We start from the raw sequence: 26832 nt of genomic DNA, 5'->3' as shown, positions 1-26832 counted from the left end.
ACACGTAGTAGTGACTAATATGGCAACTCTCAGGAATAAATGTCATTTGGGAAATGGTAATGTTCTACATTTAAAGGCATTAAAGCTTTTATGTTGAACACCTCATACAACCTATGCATCTGTAGACCATACAGTACTACAAAACACATCAGTGTGCTATGATAGTGTTTTTATCAACAGATATTGCATTAAATATGCAGAAGTAGTCGTGGTGTATCAATGTGCTGGTGCAAGTTTTTTTTCCTTCACAGGAAAAAGAAAAAAATAGTCATGTTTTGTGTGTGGATGCACATACTGCGCAGGGGAATCCATGGGGATGCATACTGTATATACTGTATATATTCTCTCCTTCTGGATGACGTTTATGAGCAGTAGTAGATCTGGACACTCCGGGAACATTTTCATTATTAAATGCAGTTTTCCTTGGTGAAGGTAGTTTTTTAAAGGTAAAGGTACTTTATTTGTCACATATACAGCTAGTACAGTGATGTGTACGCTCACAGCAGACCATCAAATAAATGCTTTCTGAGCATTAATTAGAAATATTCTATATTCTTATTGATATAATTGATTTTGTTGATAGTTAGACTGTAAATAATCCATAACACTGTAAATGAACTGTGTCTTCCACATGTCTCTTTACCACAAAAGGATGATGAGATCAATCACCAGAGCCAGATGGTGGAGAAGCTGAAGGAGCAGATGCTCGACCAGGAGGAGGTAAAAGACCATGGTTTTACATCCTTTCATCAGTTTGGTTAAATGGCCCACCATAGGCTGAGCATCTTCAAATGTGGCAGAAATTTAAATAGAAATCAGTTGTGAAAGGTTTATTAGCCTGTCCTTGACAGGATGAGGAAGAAAAAAAACTATCTTCTTTTCAGGTGCCAGAAAGTACTTGAAGAGCAGAAAGAAGCATTGTTTAATCATTAGTGTTTTGCAGTTTAAAATAAAACATTGGATTTCAGTGACTGGTCTGGCACAAGTTATTGAGAGAAAGGACAGTAGAAAGACTGATTTAGGGCTGATGGATTTTATTTGTTCATTTTGATAAATAAGAGAGAAGGGAAAATTTTAGCTGAGTGTGGCTGATAACCAGACAATCAGACACACTCTGATCATCTGATATGTGTGGATAAGCATGATTTTTGTGAATTAGAGCACAAAATGGTTTATATCCACGTATCATTTAAGTTTCTGCAGTGAACAGACTTGTCTGTTTGTACTGTATATGCTACTTGCGGGGGAGAACAGAAATTAAAAGCCTCAATCTTGAGGTAATCACAGAGACGGTTTACAGCATGTGCTCATAGCAGTGGGTAAAATAAGCTGAAACAGGCCACAGTGTACCTTCTACTGCCAAGTCATTTGCCAAATTACTTCATTCATATTCCAAATTGGTCCTGCTGTGGGTTGCGCCGACAGGATAGTAACTACCTAACCTTAGTCTGTGTGCAGTAACATGAATTTACATCCATTTGGCCAAACGCAGGCTGCTTCTCAAACATGCGAGCACCCTGGGTAGAGCAATATCTACATTTAATGACTCCCATTCAGTGAAATGACCCACAGTGGGCCGCAGCAAAATACAAGCAAATATCATGCTGGCACAGCAATGGCATCTCTTACAGAGTCTCAGCGATGTTCTCAGATCAATATTTAAAATGTGTTTCATCTGATAGATTACATCTATATTGTGTGGCAGGGTACACGTGCTTATCTCTTGTTAGCAGCTGCTCTGAATCATCAATGATAAAGAAGATGCTGCTTTTGTGTCAGATTTGAATTAGAATTTCTTCATCCAAAACCCTTGTTTCATTTGCTGATGGGGAGACACTACAGGTGAATAGGGGGAAAAATAAACAGATTATCAGATATCACCATGAAACTTCCCAAGTTTATCACTTACATTAAGACAAATATTTGTTGTATTACAAGTTTTGTCAAATTTTATGTAAATGAGGCAATATCTAATGAATATGCGTTATGTTGCATACATTTCCAGAACCAAAATCTGAACAATCGATAAAGCCACTTTCAAAATTCTTGTTTTATTTTGTTGACATATTAGAGTCAGAAGTTTTTACACAGAGGATTTTGGATATCTCTTTTTATCACTCTGTAAATGAGAAAATACTGTCACAAGCCCTAAAAAATCTAATTTTGCCCTGTTTTTAGGAACAAAACATTGTATAAAGCAGGCTTTGAATGATATATCAACAATCCCCTCTGTAAAAACCTTCAAAATAAAGACAGGAATAAAACTGGAAGGTTTGGTGTCTGTAGGTGCTGCTGAAGTGGAGATTTCGGGTTCAGAGTCTGAGGAAAAACTCATTTTGAGAAAACGGCCTTTAAAGACTTCCATAGATTGCAAATGTAAATCATACTTTTACAATTGGTTGCAGATACAGAGGAAACAACAATTTTCTGAGCCTACATCACTGTTCAGGAAAGAGAGAGCTTTACAATGATATTTGATATGACCTGGGTCAGACAACAGGCACAGCACAGTATGTCACAGTAGCATGTTAAAGCAGAAGTGAGTGATATATTTGTGTTAATATAAGTCTTAAATAGTTATATCTTCCGACAGCAATCACTTACATAGAGTGTTTGGTCTGAAACACGGGTCTGTCAGTCACTCTGCTCTGCTCTGAGCCGAAGAGAAAACATTTATCGTATCCTACAGTTTTTATCCAATGAGGAGAGAGAACGGCATGCAGGGCTGTGTGTGCAGCCAAGGAACGCCGTGAATGTGGTGACGTAGCGACGAGGACTGTTATGGTGCGTTCAAGGAAACTCGTATTTTTCCGACCGTGAAGTGGTACCAGTTCGATCTGGTACGAGTTCACCGGTCGGAAGTTACGAGTGGCCGTTATAGTGATTTTCACCGGTAAAACAGGTCGGAAAAACACGAGTGGGTTGCCTGGAACGCTACAAAGTCGTAAGTTGTGACTTGAAGCTGTAATTTACGATTTCAAAAGCCTGCCTGGAACGCAGCATTAGCGAAAACGACCGGATCACTCACTTCTGCTTTAACTTTTGGTGAATTTAGGAGAAATCTACTGACGATAGAAGACAAAATGAAGTCAAATAACCACCTTAATGTGGATTTTCTACAATTTCTTTCGACTTTTCTGAAAGAATACATAGCCCAAAATCTCAAAATTGATCAGTGCATGAAAAAACAGTGTTTTTGCCCGTAGTGTCTCGCCTTATGTCTATATTTAGCTGTTAAATCTCTGTGGCCCTCAGCTTCTAGCATCATCCAAGGGCGACAGTGAGAAGGTGCAGTCGGAGCTCGGGAGGCTGCAGACAGAGAATGAATCTGCAAAGGCGGAGGTGAAGGAGGTCCTGCAGGCCCTGGAGGAGCTGGCCGTCAACTACGACCAGAAGAGCCTGGAGGTGGAGGAGAAGAGCATGCAGAACAAGCTCCTGGCTGAAGAACTGACAAAGAAAATGGTGGGTCAGGCTCCCTCTGGGGTTAATATTTCATTTTCAAAAACCAAGCTGACAAGGGAGGAAAGGGAGAAAAATAGGTGTAGAGAAAGGAACAATCAATCAGGTAGAAATAATCTGTCCATCCGTCAAACGAAGCCCCTATCTTTCAAGCGTATGTAGAACTGGTGATTCAAAAGCATTTAGGGAGATAATGAGTAAAATTAGAGAGCTACATGGAAGGAAAGATAAGAGAGAAAAGTCTGATAATTGGGCTGCCTGCAGTCTTGAACAGAAATGTATGAGCATGATTAAAATATTAGAAAGGAAGAAACAAAATAGAGAGGGGGGGGGAAATAAAATAAACAACATGAGCAGCCGATCTCTTTGGTTGAGGCGTTGAATATAATGAAAGTGAAGGCCTGTTGTGTCTCCAGACCACAATCAACAACATGACATAGCCACAAGTCGTCTGCAGCACAGCAGAATATTTACTCTTTTGCGTTGCTATGGATCCTGGGAGAATGAAAATCACTATGAATCTACAAATACCTCAAAGGATGTGAAGCTCACACTTGTGATAGAGAGGTTGAAGAGTTTCAGGTGTTTTTCTGCTGTGATGGAAGATGACAGTTCTGAAATAGTGCAGCTCTACCTACATAATACATATGGATCACTTTAAAGGATTGCATGTGAGTGAATCTTTGTGCAGCAAAAGGAAAAGTCCAACAGAGACCGGGCTAAAGCAGCGACCACTGGTCATTCCTCCATAAGGTTACTGTGACTGGCTCAGTGGACTGAGTGGACCATCACTCACCTCCTTTAAACCTCTTTAATATTTCATGCACCGCTTTACAATCTGCCACCGCGTCCTCCCCCTGCTCTCTGTCTTCCTCAGAAGCTGGTCCAGACATTGATGAAAGGAGCTGACACTGTGGCTGCTCAGTGCACGTTTTAGTCGGCTAAACGCGGCTTTAAACCCCTCCATAAACCTCTCCTCAGTCATATCACTTAGCTCGTCTCCTCCACGGCTTCTCCTGCTCTGCTCTGCTCTGCTCTGCTCTGCTCCGACCTCTCCAACCTGACACGGCTCCGTCTCTGGGGCCCCACCTGGCAGCCTGACAGGAAACTGAGCACGAGGAACCACGCACTCTCACGAAAAAATCCCCCATCCCCTCAGCCTTGAGTGCAGGATGCAGAGAGCCGCGTCTGTAATGTGCAGTGTTGCAGGTTTTTTAATTTTTCCATATCCATAGTTGAAATGAAGCAGCATTGACCTAGAAAAAACGTTGCAATGGATTCCATTCATCACTGTCCTCACCCCACCGTCTCCTCAACCGCCTGCATTGCTGCCTTCAGTGGTAAACCCCTTGTCTTCTTCTGCAGGAGGCCACAACGTTACAATACTGTGCATCTTCTATCCAATTGTCCACTTGAGCCCCTTCCTATCATTACAATTAACTCCATTCATCATTCAATCAACCGGCTCCTCTCTGCGATATCTCCTCGTAAATCTTTCTTCAACTACACTGCACATCTTCCATTAACCTCTCTCTTCTCCACTCCTTTTTGCGTATTCATACATGAATTGATTTCAGTCAATTATTTACCGTCATTTATGCCATGTAAATGTTTTGACGGGAGAAGCGACCTGGAAAATGATCACAGGGCTTGAAGTTAATGATGGAGATGAAGATGGAGAGGTTGATAAAGGACTATGTGTGACTGTATTTAAGAAGGTGGTTAATGGTGCTCTCGGTTTGGCTTAATGATTCACGGGGGCAATAACCTAAAACACGCTATTAAAAGAACAGTTAAAAACATTATCTCTGATGATAGAGAATTTCTAAGTAAAAAAATGGTAGCAAGAGTAGAAACTCTCAAAGATTTGGCTACCATAGCAGCAGCAGTTTTTTTTGTTTTTTTTTATCACTAATGTTCACACTAAACTGAAACATTAGTTGTACAGTAGGTCATGATTTTTTTTTGACCAGTGACAAAAGTCTTCTTAGGTTTTATTCATTTTTTTCAACTCGTAGTGAATCGATTGAATCCAAATTGTTTCTTTATGCTGCAGCCATCGTCATGACAGCACTGTTTAGAAGCTGCCTGCTGTACAAACTGGAGAGGGATAAAGTAAGCTCCATCATTCGCTCTCTCTCACACCCTTTCATCCAGCAGCACCACTGCCATCAACACCTATTTCCCAGTTTATTGATTTGTAATTTAGCAGCCATTATGTGTTGTTACTGGGATTTCTTGGATGTGAATGAGGTCAGGGTGTATAGTTCTACGTGAGCTTTTTTTTTTTTTCTCTCCAAGTGAGGAAATAGAATATTCTCAGTTGGCATAATCAGGTTGCTATTCATTTACATGTTTTGCATCTGTAGTGCCTTGAGATCCAGTCATCACATCAAAACAAGACAGCCAATCAAAACAAATGATCAGAATTGTCATATTGACACATTAAGTCTGTTGATTGATTCGCCTTGTCAGGTCACGCTTTGAGTAACCTGATAGAAAACATTCCACCTTAAAGCTTGTCAGTAGTGGCAGTATCACGCACTGTGTCTCCTCCACTAAAAACCTTATTCAGCCCCTCCCTTCCCCATCTCCACACCCCCTGCCCCTGTGCTTCCACCACAGTTCCTCGGCTGATACCAGAGATTCCTCATTTATTTATTTTCCCATCATTTTTTCCCCAGTAAATTTGGAAGAGGAATAAAACGACACCCAAGTGCATGCTAGAGATTTTCTCTAGGCTGCCCAAGCATCTATAGTGCTGCAACTATTATTTTCCCCTGTACTCAGTTTCTGCTGTGTTTTAGAGAAATAACTAGTCGGTAGTACAGTAGTAGTTGCTTTTGCTTGGTTGACTTTTGCCAGAAATTCCCAGTGGTGATATAGCTGACATTTTATTGTAAATTTCACAATGTCCTTTTATTTTCACAAAGTGTGTCAGCCCAAGTTTATATTGTGTGTTTTTCAATCATTCTCCCATTTCTATCAATGTTTGTAGCCTGTATTGATTTAGTGTGAAATGCCCCACTTCATATTCCTGGGTCTTTACCTGGTAGAATATCCAGGTTTGTAAACACTGTAGAAGCTGCTGATCCATAAGTCACCCAACCGTAATCAATTATTGATCTAATCATTGCTCTATCAATCATCGTTATTGACCATGTGTCAAGCCCCCAGTTGGAAGCTGCCATACACCTAAAAAGCATGTATTATGTTTTCACTAAGGGAAACCATACGTTCCATGTCTAATCCCACTCTGAAAAAACATACAACCACCTAATCCAGAGCTCTTTGAGATTTTGATCCTTCACGTCCACGTGACCTTATTATATTATATATCTGCAAAATATATAAGACCATGCTCTTTTCCCGCTCTGCTAAATATTCCTTTGATGAAAAGAAAAGGGATAAAAAACACACATCCTCCACCTTAGGTTCCTCAGATGGCTCGCTGCCACACCGTATCTACTGTACACTGACCCTGTGAAATAAATTCTGCCTGAATACTGAGAGGTGTCAGTTCTCTGAATAATTACAGAATTGATGTGATGAATAAAATCTCTATGATTCATGTCAAATGGAGAGAAGACGTCAGCATGGTTGCTCTCTGCGGGGACTTTCACAGTGCTTTGTTTTAAGTGCCCAGTTTTGAAACCCAGGCAAAGAAAGTTGTTCAGTCAAGTTTTTTTTTTCAGTTGAGAAATACAGTTAAGATTTAATCATTTATTTCAAGAAGGTGGAGAAACCCATCAATGCTTTTATGTCCTCCCACATCAACTATTGCAATTCCCTATGTACCTGTTTCAGTCAGCCAGAAAATGTTGGTACTTAACTCAGTCCAAAGATGTGTTTATATTACCTCATTGTACCATCCCTGCACTGGTTGTTTGTTTATTTTAGGATAGATTTTTCAGTTCCTTTAATTACTTTTTGGACCTCTTCCTATATTTCTGGCCTTTTATTCCCTCTTTGAGCCAGGATGCAGTCTGAGCACGTCTGATAATGCACTGCAGGTCTTTCCAAGATCTGTGATTCTGATATCACTAAATTGTGTCGACCCTAAATAAGTATATTATTATATAAGTAAAAAATATATACAGTAAGTACATTTCTGTAAATGCTTGATGTGTATAAGCCTCATAAATCTCTGAGATGTGCAGGAACTGGCCAACTAGTGGTGCTTGGAATTGAAACCAAACAGGGTGAAATGGCTTAAAGCCACAATCCTGCTTCCTGCTGGAACCGGCCCCCAGTAAATATCATATCTGCTCAAACCAAAACTTGCTTTAGAGAGAATCTAAGAATATATCTTAACCTCATTTAACCACTTAATCTCACACAGGTCAGAACTGTTTTATAATCAGTTTTTATACTTTGCTTTTTACTTCTATTTTTTATGTCTTTTATTTCTGTTTTCTACAGAATACATAAGCAACACATTCAGTGCTGTATTTTCAATTAGTTTTTTTTGTTTTGCCTCACATGAATGAGCAGTAGCTCGATGAAATCTTAAGTCAGTCTAACATTTGATTATGTGGTCAGTTATAGTTCCCTGATGCATGTAAACTTGCTACTGTAGTAAAAGTGGGCCATTATAATTTAAAAAAAAATTAGAACAAGCTTCCATGTCAAAGATGCCTCTGGTACTAGAACAAATAGCACAACGCCTCTGGGCAGCAATGAAAACCTCCCTTGCAGCTGTGTGTGCTGGCGGGTTAATGGACTCTCATTACCCTTTTCCCTCACTCCGCCCCCACATGATAATCTCTCCCTTTATTGTTCCCCTGCACCTTCCAATCTCTTCCCCCTCGTTTGTTTTTCCCTTCTCACACCCCTTTTGTCTCACTCCTCTACTCCAACAGAGTCACCTGATGGCTGTAGAGGCAGAGCTGTCCCGTATCCAAGAAGTGAGCAGCCACCAGAGGAAGCGCATTGCTGGGATTCTCAACGGGCTCATGAGGGAGCTGAGCGAGTTTAGCACCATCGTAGGAAACAAGGACATCAAGCTGGTGAGTGGAGCTGAGGCTGCAGGTTGGAAAACGCTTCATTCACTTACCAAAGATGCTGCCATCGAGAAAACAGTGCATGTCACAAAATATGGAAACACTGAAATAAAATACTCCATGTTTCCCCTGTTTCAAAAACAGACAAAAACATTCAAGTATTTGGGCTTCTTCTCAAAGTTGGAGTCATAACTCATAAACCACTATGCATGGACAGATCAAGTGACATACACATATGCAGCTTGCTTGCCGAAAATAACCCTAACCCAATGCTACTTTTAAACCTCTGATCTTGCCTAATAAATTTCATATTGTAATGTTTTCTTCTTTGGATTCTTTGGAACTATAAAGGTATTAACAAAGAAAGAAAAAAAATCAGGAGCTCAAGTGCAGCACATGACTATACAGTAGTCCTGTGGACAAAAGCGTGGTCGGAATCCTATTTCTGAGCAAAATAAGAAATGACATGCTGAGACATGTACCGACCAAAGAAGACAGTGAATAAAGTGAGCAAAAAGTCTAGGTTCAAAAGTTCACACTACACAACAATGGCGTATTTACCTGCGCGTTGCATTGCCTGCTTGTTCCAAAGCAGTGCTGCAGCTTTATCCTATTTGCACTGAGTGAAATATTAAAACTTGACAGAGTGGAAAATGCCTTGCATGTCATTATATGCACATGTCTCTCTGATTTAACTTGACACATCTGAAGGGCAATAAACATTATATTGAGCATGCATTATGTATTGCCCTTGACCATGAAGTTTTCTCTTTAAGTCCCGAGACCATATTCACTGTCATCTCTAATGTTCAGATTGATTTTGACGTGTAAGTTCATTTCAGAGCCTCTTGAATCACAAAACCTGCTAATTGATGCTCTCAACATAATGGATGTGCGTAGGAAATAAGAGAAAAGCCTCGCTCCCTTTCCTCCCTGTTCAGCCTCCCAGCTGCATTTAAATCATCTCCGTCTTAACCACACATCTTCACTACTCTTTGAACTGTCTCCCCCCCCTCCCCTCTCTCCCCCTCCCTCATTCATCTCCAGCCCATGGAGATCACTGGTGCGATTGAGGAGGAGTTCACTGTGGCTCGCCTCTACATCAGTAAGATAAAGTCGGAGGTGAAGTCCATGGTAAAGCGCTGCCGCCACCTGGAGAACCTTCAAATGGAATGTCACCGCAAGATGGAGGAGACGGGAAGAGAGCTGTCCTCCTGTCACCTCCTCATCTCACAGGTGGGGGGGGGGGCTTGTGGAGGGGGGAAACTCAAGAAGAAGCATTTCTTTTTTCTTTTCGTTGACATGGAAAAATCAGGACACTGCAACTTACAGCACAGCCAAATATTAATTAAGACCACAACCGACTGAGTGATGTTTCAAGCTCACCCAACTCTAATTATCGTCACACGTTGCTATGTAGGCCTTTGTGTGATGTTAATTACTCAGATGAAGAGCTGTGTGCTCAAATCATCGCCCAGTGGTTTGTGGAAACAACAGATTTTTTTGCACCAGAAGCTCTCAGTGTGCCGACTGTCCCGATTCTTAAAGCATTGTGTGTTTTCTGCTCTTTGTGCTGATGTGGTTGCCAGAAGCCATCATGGTGGAAATTTTTACCATCTTTGGTATTCAAATTAAATTCCCCAGTGAATGTAGATCATAAATATTCTGTGTAATTCACATCTATTCAGCAATGAGTAAAAAAAAAAAAAAGTATCTTCTATCCTTTGTATCCTCTCTTGGGTGGAGCTGTTTTGCTCATCAGTACACCCTGCTCTGGCTTTCAGCACGGGGCAAAGATCCGCTCTCTGACGGAGTACATGCAGAACGTAGAGCTGAAGAAGAGAGAGCTGGAGGACAGCTATGACTCCCTGAGCGAGGAGCTGGCCCAACTCAAAGCTCAAGGTAAAAGAACCCACATTATTAATGTATGAAATGGTTGTACAGCAGTACCTATCTCCATTAATATATGAAACCAGTCAAACAACAGAACAGATTTCACCAGTGGACAAGGCTGATCCCACTGTGAAGCTTTGAACCAAATGCTAATGTTAGCATCCTAACATGCTCACAGTGACATAACTAACATGCTAATATTAAGAAGGTATAAGGTTAACTAATACCATGCTAACATTTGCTAATGAGCATTAATCATAGATCAGCATTGACTTGAGGTGGATGAAAATGTCATTAGTTTAGCAGCCAATTGAATTAAATTAAATTAAATTAAAATGATGATGGCTTCAAAAGAAAAGTCACAAGATCAAGAAAATCATCCTCAAGAGACATGGATGTCTGAACCAAATTATAATTTCACCAATCCATCCAATATTTGTTGTTGACACATTTGGCTCATAGCCCCAAATGTCAACCTCATGGTGGCACTAAAGACAAAGTCAAGGGAAGAATCATAGAGTCAGAAGGATACACACACCATCAGAGAACTATGGTTCAACATGAGATGATGAGATATCACAGGAGAAGTGAAAACCTCAGTCAGAGGAGCATCATTAAACCAACAGGTGGAGATTTGGAGATTCATCCTCTTAAGCATTATTTCATGGCAATGCCTCAAAAGGTTGGTTGTCTGGACCAAAATGACTAAATTTACACTAACACATCCAGAACATTTGTAACAATTCATGACTCCAGGTTTTGAGATGAAATCTAGACAAACCTCAAGTTCAAGGATTGAAATACTTTACCGAGCCAATAGCAAGAAGCACAAGGAAAAGAAAAATATCAGTATGGTTGGATAAGCATTACAACACAATTATCAACAGGAAAACAGTCTCAGTAGGAATCCACATAAAGTAGAAATTCAAAGAAGAAAACTCTTTTGACTCGCCCACAAACATTTATAAGATGACATTGTGCTGAAGGGATTCAAATTATAAAGGATAATCTGATAAACACAGCGTGACATTTCTACTCAGTGCACAGTGAAGGACGATGTTTAGACTGATAGATCTTACTGAATTGCTGACTTGAGATGCCAAAGTCAAATTTGAGGTTAATGTTCTGACACAGTCGAACAAAATCACATCTGTACAAATGCGGAACGACAACGAACCCGTCACTGTGTCTCAACTCTCAACACGCTGCAACTGGAAGGAACTTCCCCTCTGCCTGAAACCATTAAAGTGGCTCCAGCAGAGAGCCTCGGCCTGTGCCAGCGGCCTCTCGGTGCTGTCAAGACAAAGAAAAACAAGAGTAAATGCTGATGAACAGCTTTGGCTCCCCAACGTTTCACAGCACCAGCACAAATAGATTAATGGTGCATTTGAAACTGTGTGGTGTCCAACTAAATGCAGTTATTCCCAGGATACTGACACAATTCACAAATCCGGCCAAAGGCAGTTAAGTTCCTAAGGAGTCCTGCAGAACTGCATTAAATAACTGGTGGATTTAAGGCCAGGTAAATCAATTTTGGCTGTGCTCCACACCTGAGCCAGGGAGTCCTGCAGTCATTATTGAAATAGATTCATATAAAGTGCGGCAGGTCATGTTGATCACGCAGCCTGCTGTGAGGTGGAGAGTTCCCAATTTTCATCATCAGACTTGAGGAACAGCAGTGAGTCAACAACAGATCAGACCAGCATGACACAATAGCTGTCATTTGTAATAATAGATATTATTACACCCAAGGCACGGCTTGGGTCTCGCTGACCTCGCTGTCAACATCAAGCGTCGATACTGCCGTGCTGTCAAAGTCAGGTCACTGTCACCTCATCAGTGCGTTACCGCCTCTCTCTTCCTCTTGTGCCTTCTTATCTCTCTCCATCTTGGTTTCTCTAACCATCAATCTCTGTCTTTTTTCTCCTGTGTGTGTGTGTGTGTGTGTGTGTGTCGGGGGGGTGTGGGTGTTTCAGAGAGCTTGTCACACATGGCCAGAGGGGAGAATCACACGTCTGCCCAGGATTGCTGTGATATAAAGGTAGTCATGACTACAGTGAGAGAAACTTAATGTAATGACTTTTCATCACACTGCCTCAGCACTCAGCTAACTGCAGGTGTGCATGTGTGGATGTGATTTGCATGTGTGTCGGTCTGTGACAGTATCCATTTTTCATATGTCGCTGCTGTGCTGTGGCTGCGCTGGCACATAGGCTGGTTACATGAGCTGAATGTTTCTGCATGTAAATTACTGCCGGGCTGCAACTAACAGATATGCACATACAGAACTGTTTCATGATCAGTTTTTATCCTTTGTTTTTTACTTCTATTTTTTATGTGTCTTTTATTTCTGTTTTATACAGAATACATAAGCAACACATTCAGTGCTGTATTTTCAATTCGTTTTTTTAAAGAGTTTGCCTCACATGAATGAGCAGCGGCTCAATTAATTTATGAACTGTTCCTTAAGTCAGTCTAACATTTGATTATGTGGTCAGTAATAGTTCCCTGATGCATGTAAACTTGCTACTGTAGTAAAAGTGGGCCAATGTAATTTAAAAAAAAAATTAGAACAAGCTTCCATGTAAGAACAAATATAGCATATAACATAGGCTGGTTACATGAGCTCAGTGTTTCTGCATGTAAATTACTGCCGGGCTGCAACTAACAGATACGTACATATTTTGACACACAAGGAAAAAGACTTTAACCTGAAAGTTAGATGAAGAAAATTCCATTCCACTCTCGTGTCATAATGATAAATCTGAAGCTACAGCCAGTGGCCTGAGATGCATTTTGCCCAATACTGTACACACTCATTGCAAAGAGCAGCATTGTTTGCACTATAAGCGCTGGTGCTGCTGCAAATGCAAATCATTTTCTTCAGACATAAAGGAACATTGTTGGTACAAAAAAACAAAACATCATGCAGCCTTACCTCTGTTTGTGTTACTTCCAGGTGTGTATCACATAGTGCACATATATAGATGGCAGCTTTATCATATTTTTGGGCACAAATCCAGAAACCAACGACTGTACTGGAATATAACCAGGGCTTTTTTGTTTTCGGAAAATGCTCCATGTGAGTGTAACGGAGGGTCCGGGTGCACTCACTCACCCGTAAAGGACGTACAAACCAGACTGCCAAGCGGTCATTGACCTCTTGGCACAACGGTTTGCATCGTCGCCTGCCTGGGGGAGACCAGGGTTCAAACCCCACCTGGGGCAGTCTGTACCCAAACACAACGCAGAGGGCCAGAAGATTAACATCAGCTACATGAGCCTGATGTAATGCAGTAACTAGTTTTTAATACATGACAGCCTTTTCTCAGAAGCAGCCATCAGATTATGTAGCAATGCAGGACCCAGGTGATATTGTATTTCACAGGTGCGAACTCCAACATACCAAAAACTAACAACTAACACAGGATGAACTAAAGGTTTTTTTTTTTTTACGCTGGAGCTTAGTTCATCATAAATCCATTCTTAAATTAAGCATGCAACACGTGCAGTTTTCAGGTGCTGAACACTTCTGTGCAACTGGCAGTGTTTGTTGTTTTCCATTATCTGCTTTTACTCGTGCACATGTTCACAAGTGTGTTTGTGCATGTCGTTGTGTGTATTTGTGTGTGAAATGCTCCAGTTTCATTAGCACATGTCACTTGATTCAATGGCAGTGTGTGTGACACAGTCTGGTATGTGTGTATTGTATTTGTGTGTGTGTTTGTGAGTGCCTACGTGGCATTGCATGTCCATATGTGCACTGGAGTGTGTAATTTTCTCCTCTCTCCTGTAGTTATTTTGTTTTTCCCTTTGTTCCCACCTCTGGGCACTCTCTCTCTCTCTCACTCTCATTATATACCCTGTGTATGTCTCTTACCCCCTCTTGTTGCTCATACCTCAGAGGGCTCTGGAGCAGCAGATGGAGTCACACCGTGAGGCGCACAGCAAACAGCTTGGCCGCCTGCGAGACGAGATCAATGAGAAGCAGAAGATCATCGACAATTTAACTGAGTCAGTATTTTACAGTTGAAATTCTTAAAAGTGCATAGGAGGGATATAAGAAATGCACACAGGTATTATACAACTGAGATGGGTGAGCAATTAAAATGAAAAGAAAGTATAAAAATTCATACAACATCATGGAAGAAGCATATGTACCTCCATATTTATGACTAGACTGTGGCAGTATCTAAGCAGGTCGTACATGTTTCCAGAGGGAGACACCTTGCCTTCTCTGTCAGCTGCCTCTGGGCTCTAATCTGAAATTCAGTTCTACCCTCATAAGCAGTGTGAAATGCTAAAATCAGGGATACATGGTGTCAGTTGTCGAGTTCTTAAAAAAGTATGAGCCTTGCTCTAGTAGCTGCAGGAGGGGCTGGAATCAATATGTGTGGGTGGTTTACATGGTGAGGAAACTGCAGTGCGGGAGGACCTGAGCACCAGGCTGCTGCTGAACCTCAGCATGAGGAGCCACTGGGCCGGACCGGCTCCGTGGAAAAAGAGACCCCCCTTCAGGTGCCTTGTTTTGAATACACTCTGTAGCAGGCGTGACCGTCTGGGAGCAGACAGCGGGACAGACAGCGGGACAGACCCTCTTGAGGGACTAAAGTACATTTCCCAGCTGTCCTGGGAGTGTTTAAAACACCCAAGGGGGCAGCTGCACAGGATTCAGAAAGAAAAGATTTGGAGCTGCTCTGCACAGCCTGATTTGGATAAGCAGCTTGACAATGGATGGATGGATGGATGGATGGATGGATGGATGGATGGATGGATGGATGGATGGATGGATGGATGGATGGATGGATGGATGGATGGATGGATGGATGGATGGATGGATGGATGGATGGATGGATGGATGGATGGATGGAGGGAGGGAGGGAGGGAGTCAGTGAGGTGGAAAGCATCTGAAATAAGAGCGGGGTGGCCCTTTAGATCCTTTAACCTTTGTCTTATGTTAGCTTTCTGCTATCATCTTAGGGTCAGTTTAAATCAGCTGTAAAATACACTAAGAACATTTTTTTCATCCAATTTGTTTTTCTTCTCTTGGTTACATTGTCAGGCTTCCCTGTCCACGAAAATATTGGTTTTAATATTTTTTATGTGGGCCTCTGGGTCTTTTTTGTCAGTAAACCCCTTGGCTTCAATTGAACCTTCCTCTTGTCAGCTATCTGCTTCCATCTCTTGTGTTCGGGTCGGTTGTGACCCAAGTCTTAAATCAGCTGTAAAACACAGCAAAACAATTATTTATCATTCCATTTGTTTCTCATCTCTTGGTTACATTGTTAGGCTTCCTTATCCATGAAAAGGTTGGTTTTGCACCTTTGATTTCAGTTTAAACTCTAATTATTGTTCTTATCATTATAACCGGGTCAAAATTGACCCTAACACCACAAATGTAATAATTTTAACCAGAGCATTTTAGAATTTAAAACCTGAAAACGGGTCACTGGTGACCCGAACACAAGAGAGGAAGAGGACGGCTAACAGGACAGGAAAAGCATGTATACACTAAATGTTCTCCAAATATTGAAGGGTTAGAAAAAATGAAAATAAATGGTTAATGGTTTATTTAGAGTGAGTACAGATATGCACATTTGCTCTATAGTCTTTAAAACCTGTACGTGTCTGTTCCCTAACCCGACACTCCCATACAGTAGTGTAGTTTTGACCTAATAACACACTTTGGTCACTCGTGTACCCCTGTGGTTTGCTAAATGTGTGGCAAGTGCTCTTATGTGATGTTAGGGCAAAAATAAATCCTTTCCCTGCACCTAGAAATAGTGTCTCTTCATCACTTTTCCTCCTGCTGCTTTTAAAGTCAGCGCACAGCATCTCCCCTCAGACTTGGGGAAAGACAATCTTTATTCACACATGACAGTGAGGTGGTACCAATCATCCTATGAAATTGAATTTTTTTTTCAACCTGAAAGCCTCACAGATGACATCCTGTGATTTTTCTTTTACATAGGTAGATAAAATACACAGTGGTTAGATTCTGTTATGGCTATAGAGTTTCAGTAAGTGGAATACAAAGGTGCTGCCCTCTATTTCCAAATGCTGTTACAGATTCTTTTACTTATAAAGTGAACCCCTGAGTGAGCCAGTTGTGACTTTTTTTTCTTTTTTTTTTAGCTGTAACCAGAAGCAGCAGCTGGAGTTGGAGCAACTGCACGATGACTTTGAACGTCTCAGGGCCCGAGAGCATCACAAGAGCCGGCAGCTGGAGGAGCTGACGTGAGTCTGTGCTTTACTGTCCTGGCCATCTTTCAAACACTTCACCATATGGAAGCCTGGGGGCGAGCTGCCCATTCTGATTCACATCTTCCACGTCTCTCTGTCATTTGTCTCCCTTTTGTCTATTTATTTTCCTCTCGTGCTGCAGCTCTGACTGCCATTCTATTTACACTGAGCTGCTATACAGATAATTGCTAAAATGAGTTGGAGGCTAGCCCTGTTAACCCACTCTTTGCCTATTTCCCTTTATCTTTTTGTGCTGTCTTACTCATTTTGCGTCTCCATTATTGGGTTTTGAAACAAGGTAGCAGCTGGCTGTTAATAAGCCCCTTTCTGTCTGACCTTTGCAGCATATTGCATCAGATGGCAGCTGGATAACGACCCAGAAACGGGGCCGACAGTTGCATGCAGCATCAATTCTTTGTTTATGAATTATCCTGGCAACAACTTGATAATTATTTGGGTAATGAGAATTTCCTTTGTAATTTTCTATCTGTTTTGTTTATAGATTTCTCAATGAGAGACACGAGCAGTCAAAGCAGGACCTCAAAGGGCTGGAGGAGACTGTTGTAAGTCATTATTTGCTGTCACGATTCACTCGGCTCCATCAGAGGCCACTGGTCTACTAAATATACTCCAACTGTTTTGACTGCACCGTTTCCTTCTCTCCTCACACTGTAGGCTCGTGAGCTCCACACGCTGCACAACCTCCGCAAGCTTTTTGTTCAAGACCTCACGACTCGAGTTAGAAAAGTAAGCCAGACGTCATGGAGTTACACAACACACATCAAAGCTTTAATTTCTCACATATATAACCATTGTAGGTAGAGTACATGCCACTCTACCTAGACTATAGGAAAATGACTTTCTTTATACCTGCCTCGGTGTTTTTCACAACACTGAAAGATGTCTTGTTTCTGCTGACAGAGTGCAGGGATGGAGCCTGATGATACTGGGGGATATATCACCCAGAAACAGAAGATTTCCTTTCTTGAAAACAACCTGGACCAGCTTACAAAAGTTCACAAACAGGTACCATCAAGCAGCAGATATAAAAAACTACAGGGTTTATAGACAGAGAACAGCATTTCTCCTGTTCACCACCACCTCTTTAAAAGGACAAATGGCCTCTCTTTACCTCAACCTGGAGGCTTGGCACAGCAGTGAGGAAGAAGTGTCTTGCCTAGATAGAATATACGGGGGCACAAAAACAGTAATCCAAATTAAAAAACGCAGCAGTGTGCACTGTTTGTCATCGCTCTCCTATGGACTTTAGTAACAGGAGCACCATCAATCATCTTGCTACAGTAGCTTCAAATGAAAGTCTCCTTGAAAACAGAGCAGCAGGAGGTGTTAAACCGCGCTGCCTTCATGGAGACAGAGCCATAAAACTGTTGCTCAGATTTGAAATGAATTCATCCTCATGCAGGTGCACACAAGCATGCTCAGTCTCTTTCTCTTTAGCCGACAAACACACACACACACGACTCTGAAAGGTTACCTTGGGTGCAAAAATATAAAACACACACATACACTTTATTTCAAGTTATTAAATGGACTATAGCAGTGGACTAAATGTTGATGTGCTGAATGCTCTGCAGAGTGGCACATATACTCGGGCAGACAGATTGGTGAGCCCTGCACTGCAGCAGTTTGTCAGGCAGAAAACCAATCCTAAAGCGGCTGCTGGGAGACCCCTATCCCATCCACCACCCGCTGATACTGTGGGAATATAAGACCAAAGTCAGGGCCATAAATCAGAAAACTCCCAATGGAAAACGTTAAGTCTCCCACTGACAGCCAGTGGACAGTGCGCTGTGGCAACATATGAGTTCCTCTGCACCAGCTAAGATAATAATAGTACTAATGTCTGTCTATCCATCTATCCTCACATATAGAACGATGATGATTTCTCTTATAACGTCACTTACTTTCTCACCACAAAACAATGCTCACGCAGAGCCAATCCCCCTGAGTCCTTTGCCAGCCATGCCTGTTAGATAACTTTAGCGGTTTACTAAACCTTGCACGTCTTGTACTCAGTATCTCTGCAGGGTGTGGATTAGGTTCCATGATCACGTACTGTAGCAACACACTGTCTATGTTCAAGGTGCTGACTCATGGATCACTAACTTTTATTTTTTTCCCATATACAGAAGGAAACATAAGGCGCATGTGTGCAGCGATGTAAAATCAATAAATCTGCACATTCATTTTGGTCCATGGGATTTAACACAAATAAAGAAAAACATTTCTGGAATATTTTTCCATTACAGGATAGATTTTGCCCTACTGACTGATAGAGTTGATTATTAAATAGATTATGTACTGCAATTTATCACCTTTTTGTAGGTGCTTTCACGGTGAAACTGTATGGGAAAAAGTTATGTTGTGTCTTCTTTGCTCACTGTTAAGTTGTTGAATAGAATTATTGGTAACACTTTATTTGACGCCTATCTCTAAAATGCAGTTATAGCACTGTATAACTATAGTTATAAACACTCATAAATGATCATAATGCTTTATAACAATGATCATAACACACTATAAAGTATTTTATCATGACTTATAAGGTCAAGTATCATAATATGTTATAATTGTTAACTCACTGACAATGCCTACATTCATAATACATTATAAATATAGTTATAATGTGTTATAATTATCTTATAAACGTGTATAACTATCATTATAAACAATCATTAATTATCATAAGGGTTTATAACAATAAGCAGAACACATCATAGAGCATTGTATAATGGCTTATAAGGTCAAGTGTTATAATACTGTGGGCATTGTCAGCGAATTACTAACAATACTGGTAATGTATTATAATACCTGACCTTATAAGTCATGATAAAATGCTTTACAGTGTGTTATGATTATTGTTATAAAGGAGTATGATCATTTATGAGTGTTTATAACTATAGTTATACAGTGCTATAACTGCATTATAACTCATTATGAGTATGGTTAATGCGTTACAGAGATAGGCGTCAAATAAAATGTTACTGAATTATTTTAGCAACTAGTGTCTGAACAGTTAATCAGTGTTAATTACTTTCCATCATTTCTGGAAAAAACCCAAATCAGTTTTTCGTGAAAAGTACTGTTACACAAGTCTGTGTATGTTGCCAATAGTGATGAGGCTGGTTCTGAGTGTTCTTGTGTGTGTGTGTGTGTGTGTGTGTGTGTGTGTGTGTGTGTGTGTGTGTGTGTGTGTGTGTGTGTGTGTGTGTGTGTGTGTGTGTGTGTGTGTGTGTGTGTGTGTGTGTGTGTGTGTGTGTGTTACAGCTGGTGCGTGACAATGCAGATCTTCGCTGTGAGCTTCCAAAACTGGAGAAACGTCTTAGGTCTACAGCTGAGCGCGTTAAGGCGCTGGAAGGGGCTTTGAAGGAGGCGAAGGAAGGAGCCATGAAGGACCGCCACCGCTACCAGCAGGAGGTGGAGCGGATCAAAGACGTCATGATTAGGGCCCGCAATCCCTTCCGCCGGCCCCATGCCGCACAGATAGGTAACACATACTGTACACCTCATTCACAGATTTAAAATGAATGAATGATGAATACAGAAAGAATGAATGATAATAATGATAAGTATTGTATTGTAGTTGGTAGGCGGGCAGTGATCCATTGCATCCATCCATTTATTTCAGTCTGATCGGTGGATGTTGTCATCTTTTATTCAAATACTGTTCCTACACTGCTCCACTGTTGAGGACGTTTATTGCCTTCCTGGTCTTGCAATTAAGTCCACATTCAGATCAAACACATACTGTATCAACAACCATTTCCATTTAATTTTATGTAGTCCAATTACACTTCTCACTTTCTCATTTGCTTAAGTACTTTTCAAAGAAAACATAAAATGCAATCATCACAGCAGTTCACACTGCTGCGGTACACCTCAAAAAGTGGTGAGTCATACACTAAAATGAAGTAAATTCATTGAGCAGTGCATCTTAGCTCCCTTTCCTCATTTCCTAAATGAAGGTGGTGCATGTGGAAGCAATGCTAGGATCAAGTCCACTGAAAATTCTGTTACTTTATTTTATCTCAAGTAATTTGATTTTACAATACCTGTGGTACAGTCTAATTTCCCTGCAGCCAACAGAAGGATTTCCATCAAAACACATGCCCCCAAACACAAACCTTAGCTTCAGCAAACCACATTTCTTATCGCATGAATCTGACGAAAGCAAGGGGATTGGAAAATTCATTGTAGATTCAAGACAAATAAAGAGAAATGTTGCACCATTCCTATCAGTTATTGCAGCAGCGTTTTTATAAAATACAATTTTAAAATGTAAATTTTCTCCACCACAATCCCATTGTGTTACTGTAGGTTCCCGCATGTAAACACTACTTCACTTCTGATACCGCTCCTCGCAATACACTGTGAGAGAAAAGCTTTTCCCGTGAAGCAACAGTCCCCTCCATTTCTCTGTTGTGATTCCTCACAGGCAAGTCCATTGTTGGATTTGCTGCCCTCACTGCTCTTAGAAATGTTTCCTTCCCCTCACCAGATTGCCATCACTCCTTACACCTGCTGGAGTTAGCCACTGTCCCCGCTGTGACAGAGTTTTCTGTACTTAATCTCGTTCTATATTCAGCACCTGAAACCACCAGAGACTCATGTTCACCCCTGTGGACATATAAACATGTTTCAGTGCTAAATTAAGTTAAATTAAAGTGTTAAGTTGCCATAAAATGAGAGCTGATTCATGATCGTTCCAGCATTTGAAAAGTTATGAAAGACAATAACAATGCTCTTTTGAGAGAATAAAAATTGATTAGAAAAGCAGTTTAATCACTAACTCACTTCATCACTGGTTCGGTTGGACATGATTTCTCTTCTACATTTTGATTCCTCTGTGAAATAAATGAGAGAAAATGAGCTATTGATTTGAAAGATCATTTGACAAATTAAACCATAGCAACTAGGATACTTTTCTGTCCAATATATTCTCCGTAAAAGGTTTTATTTTGTGCCACAGTGGACTGTTAAGCACCAACCCTCTACATAAACAAATATGTTTTGTTCTTTTCTGGATGAATGGATCAATCAATAATAGATCAATCCTCTGTTATCTCTCTCAGCCAAGCCTGTGCGTCCTGGCCACTGCTCTCCCACCAATCCCTTCTTCATCCGAGGCTACAGCGATCACCCTGTTGCCTTCAGCAATGCAGCTTTCCACAACAGTAACAACCAACAAGCGGCAGCTGCTCCTTCTGCTCCTTCTGCTCCTGCAACTCCAGAGGACGATGAACCCCGGGTACCGGAGGCCAGCTCCAACCAGAACAGCCCCGTCAAACACCCCGCCCCCCAAAACAACGATGCACACGACAACGACAATGCCACTCAGAACAACATGTGAGTTAACACAGTAGCATTGTGTTTGATCACTGAGCAATATTCTGCATATCATTATCATACCACTACCTGTACTAATTGTTTGGACTAATCTTAAAGGGATAGTTCAACATTTTAGCAAATTGGCCCATTGCCATAATCCCTATATACTGTAGTTTTAGGAGTAGGTTCGTTACCTTTACCTTTAACTCCGTCTCGTAACGTTCCATTATTATCTCACAGCGTGGTGAATGTGCAGGTCACAACTTGTCCACAAGAGCGTTTTGGAGTTATTGGATTGTGTATTTGATGAGTTTGATGGAAACCAAGAAATCCCATTAGCCTCCGTAGCGTAGCTCTGAGCAGCTCACAGCTCTGCCGTTCTAAAAATAGCTTGCACCGATAATAATTAAAGGTTACAGTATGAACCTACTCCTAAAACCATAGGGATTATGGCAATGGGCCAATTTGCCAAAATGTTGAACAATCCCTTTAACTCAACGTCCATTTATTAGCTTTTTCCCCAATCCTTTAAATCATGTCCCACTTTCATTACCTTGGATGTTTAGTTCAATCGAATAATTTTAACTCAAGGTCCACCCACCAGCTTGTTCCAGCTTCTCATCTAGTTGACTATGGACAGGTTTTCTTCAGGTCCTTTCAATCTCATCTAAATTCCTGTTCAAACTTGGCACTTACTTCCCAAGGCAGCAGTAAGGACAAAACAATTTGAACTCAAGACTTTTTTTCTGTGCTAATCTTGGACAAGGATAAGTTATTTGACAAAATGTGCTGTAGATTTTAGGTGCAATTTTATTTTAGGTTTAATTCTAAAAGATATAAGATTTTGAAACGGACCTGCCGTAGCTACACTGACTCACAAGTCACTTTGTGCTGTTTGCAGGCTCCCAGCTGAACCCGCAAGCCAAGCAGGCAACAGCACTGCAGAGATGCTCGATTCGGAAAACGGTGAGGCAGCCTGTTAAAATAATGAGAAATGTTATAATCATGATCAGTGGGGGGTAAATTCACTTATTTTTTATGACCCCTTATTTCAGTGATTGCTGTTTTGCCATCATTACCAGTCATTATGTTTGAATGTTGTTTTATACTCTCACTGAGTGCTGGCTGTTAAACCAGTTTACAGTGATTACCCTACTGCTATGATAACAACTCAACCTGCTTCCTTTTTTTATTTTTTTGATTGTTTACCTCTTGTAGTCAGAATATTTTAACTGTAATTCTGGGCCACTGATGAGTGAGTAGGAGGAGGAGGAGGAGGAGGTTTCAATGTTACTTAATGTTCTTTGGATAAAGTGTCCATATATCAGTAGGACGCAGACTGTGATCAAGACTTAGCAAGAAAAAAACAGTTAATTATGAGATACCATAGTGCTGCTTGGAGACTTTGTGCACCTTTATATTTGTGTGTGTGTGTGTGTGTGTGTGTGTGTTTTTGTCTATCAGCAACAGGGCTCTGGAGGAGATAGATTAGTCTTGCCAGTGTCATTACTCAGCCAGACAGATAGCTGGCCAGACAGGCTGAGTGCACACCTCAGCCTCTGACCCAGCGATGACAGCTGTAGAGTTGTGTAATACCACCACACCTCTTTGACTCTCCAGGAATATCAATAAAAATCAGAAACAGTCTTGGAGCCAATATGTCAGCCCGCTGCAACAGTTCTTGCCTTTTATTAAATATTAGATATCACTGATGTTGCCCTCAGTGAGCCCTTAAAGGATTTAATCAGGCTGGATTTACTTCTTATATTCTGTAATGTTCTCTGAAGTCGAGATACACTGCTCCATCAATTTCAATAAGAGCCTGCATCTTCTGTACGCCATTTTTTTTTTCTGTTGAGACGTTGGCTCTGCATTTTTTTGTCATTTTTTTCAAGAGGGAGGGGGTCAGAGTTTCATTAACTGTCACAATATTTTTTTTTTCTATTTAGGAGATTAAACGCACCAGTTTTATAATCCAGTCAAGCATGAGGTCCCTCGATAGTAGCCAACTCATCAAACTGCACACATTTTTTGTAAACTTGCCTCCATGAATAACAACGAATATATTCGCACACGTCTCACTTGCTGTAGATTGACTGCCAACGGAAACTTGGTTATGTCCGGGTGTCAGTACGCTGCGTCATGTTAAAACGCCAAGTGAATATTTTGTGTAATGGATTCATAGGAGAGAGTTTAGGGAGAGCGCAGGCCTCTCCCTAATTGTACAAATCCACTGGCTGCTTGAGATAGGAAGACATTTAACACAGCACAAAACACATTGGTGCATTAATTCAGTTCATTAGCCACCACAGACTTTAACAATGATCTTAGCACTACAAACAGAGCCATCCTGGAAGACCCTGTTCCCCGTCTAAAGAGCTGCTCTGCTGCACCGTTGGTCTAACTGTAAAGAAGGTTAAGAGGCTTTACGAGGAAGATCTCTATATGGGATCTTCTAACACTCATGGTACTTTATTATTTTTGCTATTAGGTGTAACACCGATAGTATCGAGTAGCAGAAGTGACATTTTCCCCATCAAAGAAATGGCATTTATCATGTGTAAAATGGCCCATGTTTATGAGCAACCTGTCACAGTTGTGGAAATAATGTCTCCATGACAGCATGGATCATTTGTTCACCCAACGAGTTATGGTCCATGTATGATGTCCATACATAGCAATAGAAGAGGTGATGGATGGTTACAAAAGGTACAAAGACGTGTTTTTTATTTTTTTTATTTTTTTTTTACCCAAGACAATCTTTTACTAGTTTTTGTTGTCTTAGATCTATAAAATGCTCATATGGTTTGTTTTTTAAATGCACTGACAAACGCCCTATTTGGTAATTTATGTGAGGACAGATTATGCAGCTGCTTGTTCCAAAGTCATCTGTTTCCAGTTGCTTTGGGCTGTTTCAGTTAAACCCATATGTGTCTGTGATAAAACCCACTGCTTCCCAACTTTACACACCACCGACCCCCTCACTGTGCACCTCACTGTGCACCTGCCTGCCTCCTCATGCACCTCTTTCTGTCCACAGGAAACACCACAGATATCAATGACAACAGGTAAGGCCATGCCCGTGCACCCTTTTTGATTACTGCACAACACCTGCTGCTCTCTGTTGCTGTATTTGCTGTAGGCTTTCATGTTGTCATAGGAACAGATTCATTTTGGGGTTGATTTGTAGTCGCCTGTTCTGAACCAGCAACATTTTGGCTTTAACTGAAGTTCCTAAAATGATTTATTTAAAGGGACATTGTGTAACTTCTCCTGTTATCTATTCACAAATCGATTATATCCTTCAAAAGCATGTTTTTCATTCATCAGTAATCCCCCCCATCAACAAACTGAAGTGTTCCTTTCAGCTCTGAATTTGCCGTTCATATCATTCATATCTACATGGAGCGGGTAAGCTCGGTGCTGGCTGCCATGTGGCGTCGCCATGTTTTTACGTTCACACCGGAGCTGTCGGCTCAGGTCGAGGTGGCGTTTGTGAAAAGTCACCGCGGTAACGCAGTGAGGAGGAATGGAGCGTTACACTGATGCTGCATTCACCTGCAGTCGGGCAGACGGCCGTCGCTAACAAACCAGATGTCATTTTAGTCACAGAAGTGGAGAGAAAGCCGGTAAAACGTGGGTCAGGTAAACAATACCACATCGTCATGACAACATATTGTCACGTGTATTGTTTTGCCTCGTGCTGACGGACCACTTGTTTACATAGAGGCTTGTTTATGCCGTTACGTGCAGCAGCTGTCGTCCGTCTGCCGTCTGCCCAATTTCACGTGAATGCAGCATGAAAAATAGGATTGAGTTGCTTACGATCTACAACCGCAACGCTAGATGGGAGTAATTCCTACACAATGTACTGTAGCCTACCTCTAAGTTATAAATGACTGGTTTTACATTAATGTCAAAGCTAAAAGCAATTAAGTTGATTCTGTATGTATAGAACATGATTTAAGATGGCACTGCCACATTCACCCCGCATGCACTGATTTCCCTTGTGTTTTAAGACCAGTTACTGTAAGCTCACTGATTTGCCTCCCTCACTGCTGTGTCTCTCTGCTCCATCGCTGCCCCCTTGTTGCTGTCACTGCTACTGCTGCTGTTCCTGCTGCTGCCGCTGGTGGTGGTGATGATGCTGCTACGGCCGCCTGTGATTCTGCTGTGTTGGGTAGCATGTGTCTGAATGTGAATTCTGTGTCCAGAACTGACGTCTGTGACAATCAGGGTCCTGCCAAACTCTACAGTCTGCAGCCAGAGACCTCAGCCAGCTAATAGTCCAGAGCAGGTAAGAACACAGACACGTGCCAGTCAGTGTGATTTATTTGTTACAGAAAACAGATGCATGAAACGTATCCAATTGTGTTCCAATTAAAAATCAGAGCATGGCTCCATTGAATCTACCCTTAGTTCTGCAATATTACCTTTATAAACACTGCACTCTACGGGAAACCTTACAGATAAAACTAAGGGAGCCAAACTGCTAGTTTTGGTTGTCAGTCTATTTGGAGTGCACCTGAGAACATGGACTTAAAAAGATGCCAGTAACCACATATAAAATTCAATTTAATATGAATAGAAATCCGAGAAAAACACAAGTCCATTTCAGAAAAGCAATGTCCTAACCCTCCTCCCATGCTAACTACGTCAAATCTCACTTGATTGTATCTTACAAATTGTGGAAGGTTTTGCAATACCAGCGGGACTCATTGATGTTAATGTATTGGTCTGATATAAGCCGTTTGTTTTGATTAGAGCAATGTGTTAACAAGGAAATGGAGCTCTGCAACCATCAAAGGCAATATAGTTAATGGATGGATGGATGGAAATTAATGTTGCAAACTGCAGCCTGCATATTGAAACAGGACCCCGGGCA

General features: G+C 41.2%; 1 protein-coding gene across 1 annotated transcript in view; it reads left to right on the top strand.

The window, feature by feature from the left end:
* kif5ab (kinesin family member 5A, b) overlaps window positions 1–26231 on the top strand; it is a gene marked incomplete at both ends in the record, with an annotated part of 61474 nt that extends 35243 nt beyond the window's left edge. Inside the window, 16 exons of the mRNA XM_083971972.1 lie at window positions 652–720; window positions 3256–3462; window positions 8322–8468; window positions 9510–9698; window positions 10247–10364; window positions 12332–12396; window positions 14260–14369; window positions 16491–16592; window positions 17101–17161; window positions 17274–17345; window positions 17520–17624; window positions 19887–20106; window positions 21692–21965; window positions 22849–22913; window positions 24988–25015; window positions 26132–26231. Coding sequence (XP_083828098.1) covers window positions 652–720; window positions 3256–3462; window positions 8322–8468; window positions 9510–9698; window positions 10247–10364; window positions 12332–12396; window positions 14260–14369; window positions 16491–16592; window positions 17101–17161; window positions 17274–17345; window positions 17520–17624; window positions 19887–20106; window positions 21692–21965; window positions 22849–22913; window positions 24988–25015; window positions 26132–26231 — 1932 coding nt within the window. The remainder of the gene's footprint in view (window positions 1–651; window positions 721–3255; window positions 3463–8321; window positions 8469–9509; window positions 9699–10246; window positions 10365–12331; window positions 12397–14259; window positions 14370–16490; window positions 16593–17100; window positions 17162–17273; window positions 17346–17519; window positions 17625–19886; window positions 20107–21691; window positions 21966–22848; window positions 22914–24987; window positions 25016–26131) is intronic.
* Between the last annotated feature and the right edge of the window lie 601 nt (window positions 26232–26832).

The sequence above is a fragment of the Trachurus trachurus genome, assembly GCF_905171665.1.
Source record: "Trachurus trachurus genome assembly, chromosome: 5".
In the NCBI taxonomy this organism is placed as follows: domain Eukaryota; kingdom Metazoa; phylum Chordata; class Actinopteri; order Carangiformes; family Carangidae; genus Trachurus; species Trachurus trachurus.
The sequence above is the reverse complement of the archived record's forward strand: the minus strand, read 5'-3'. Positions and strand labels throughout refer to the sequence as shown.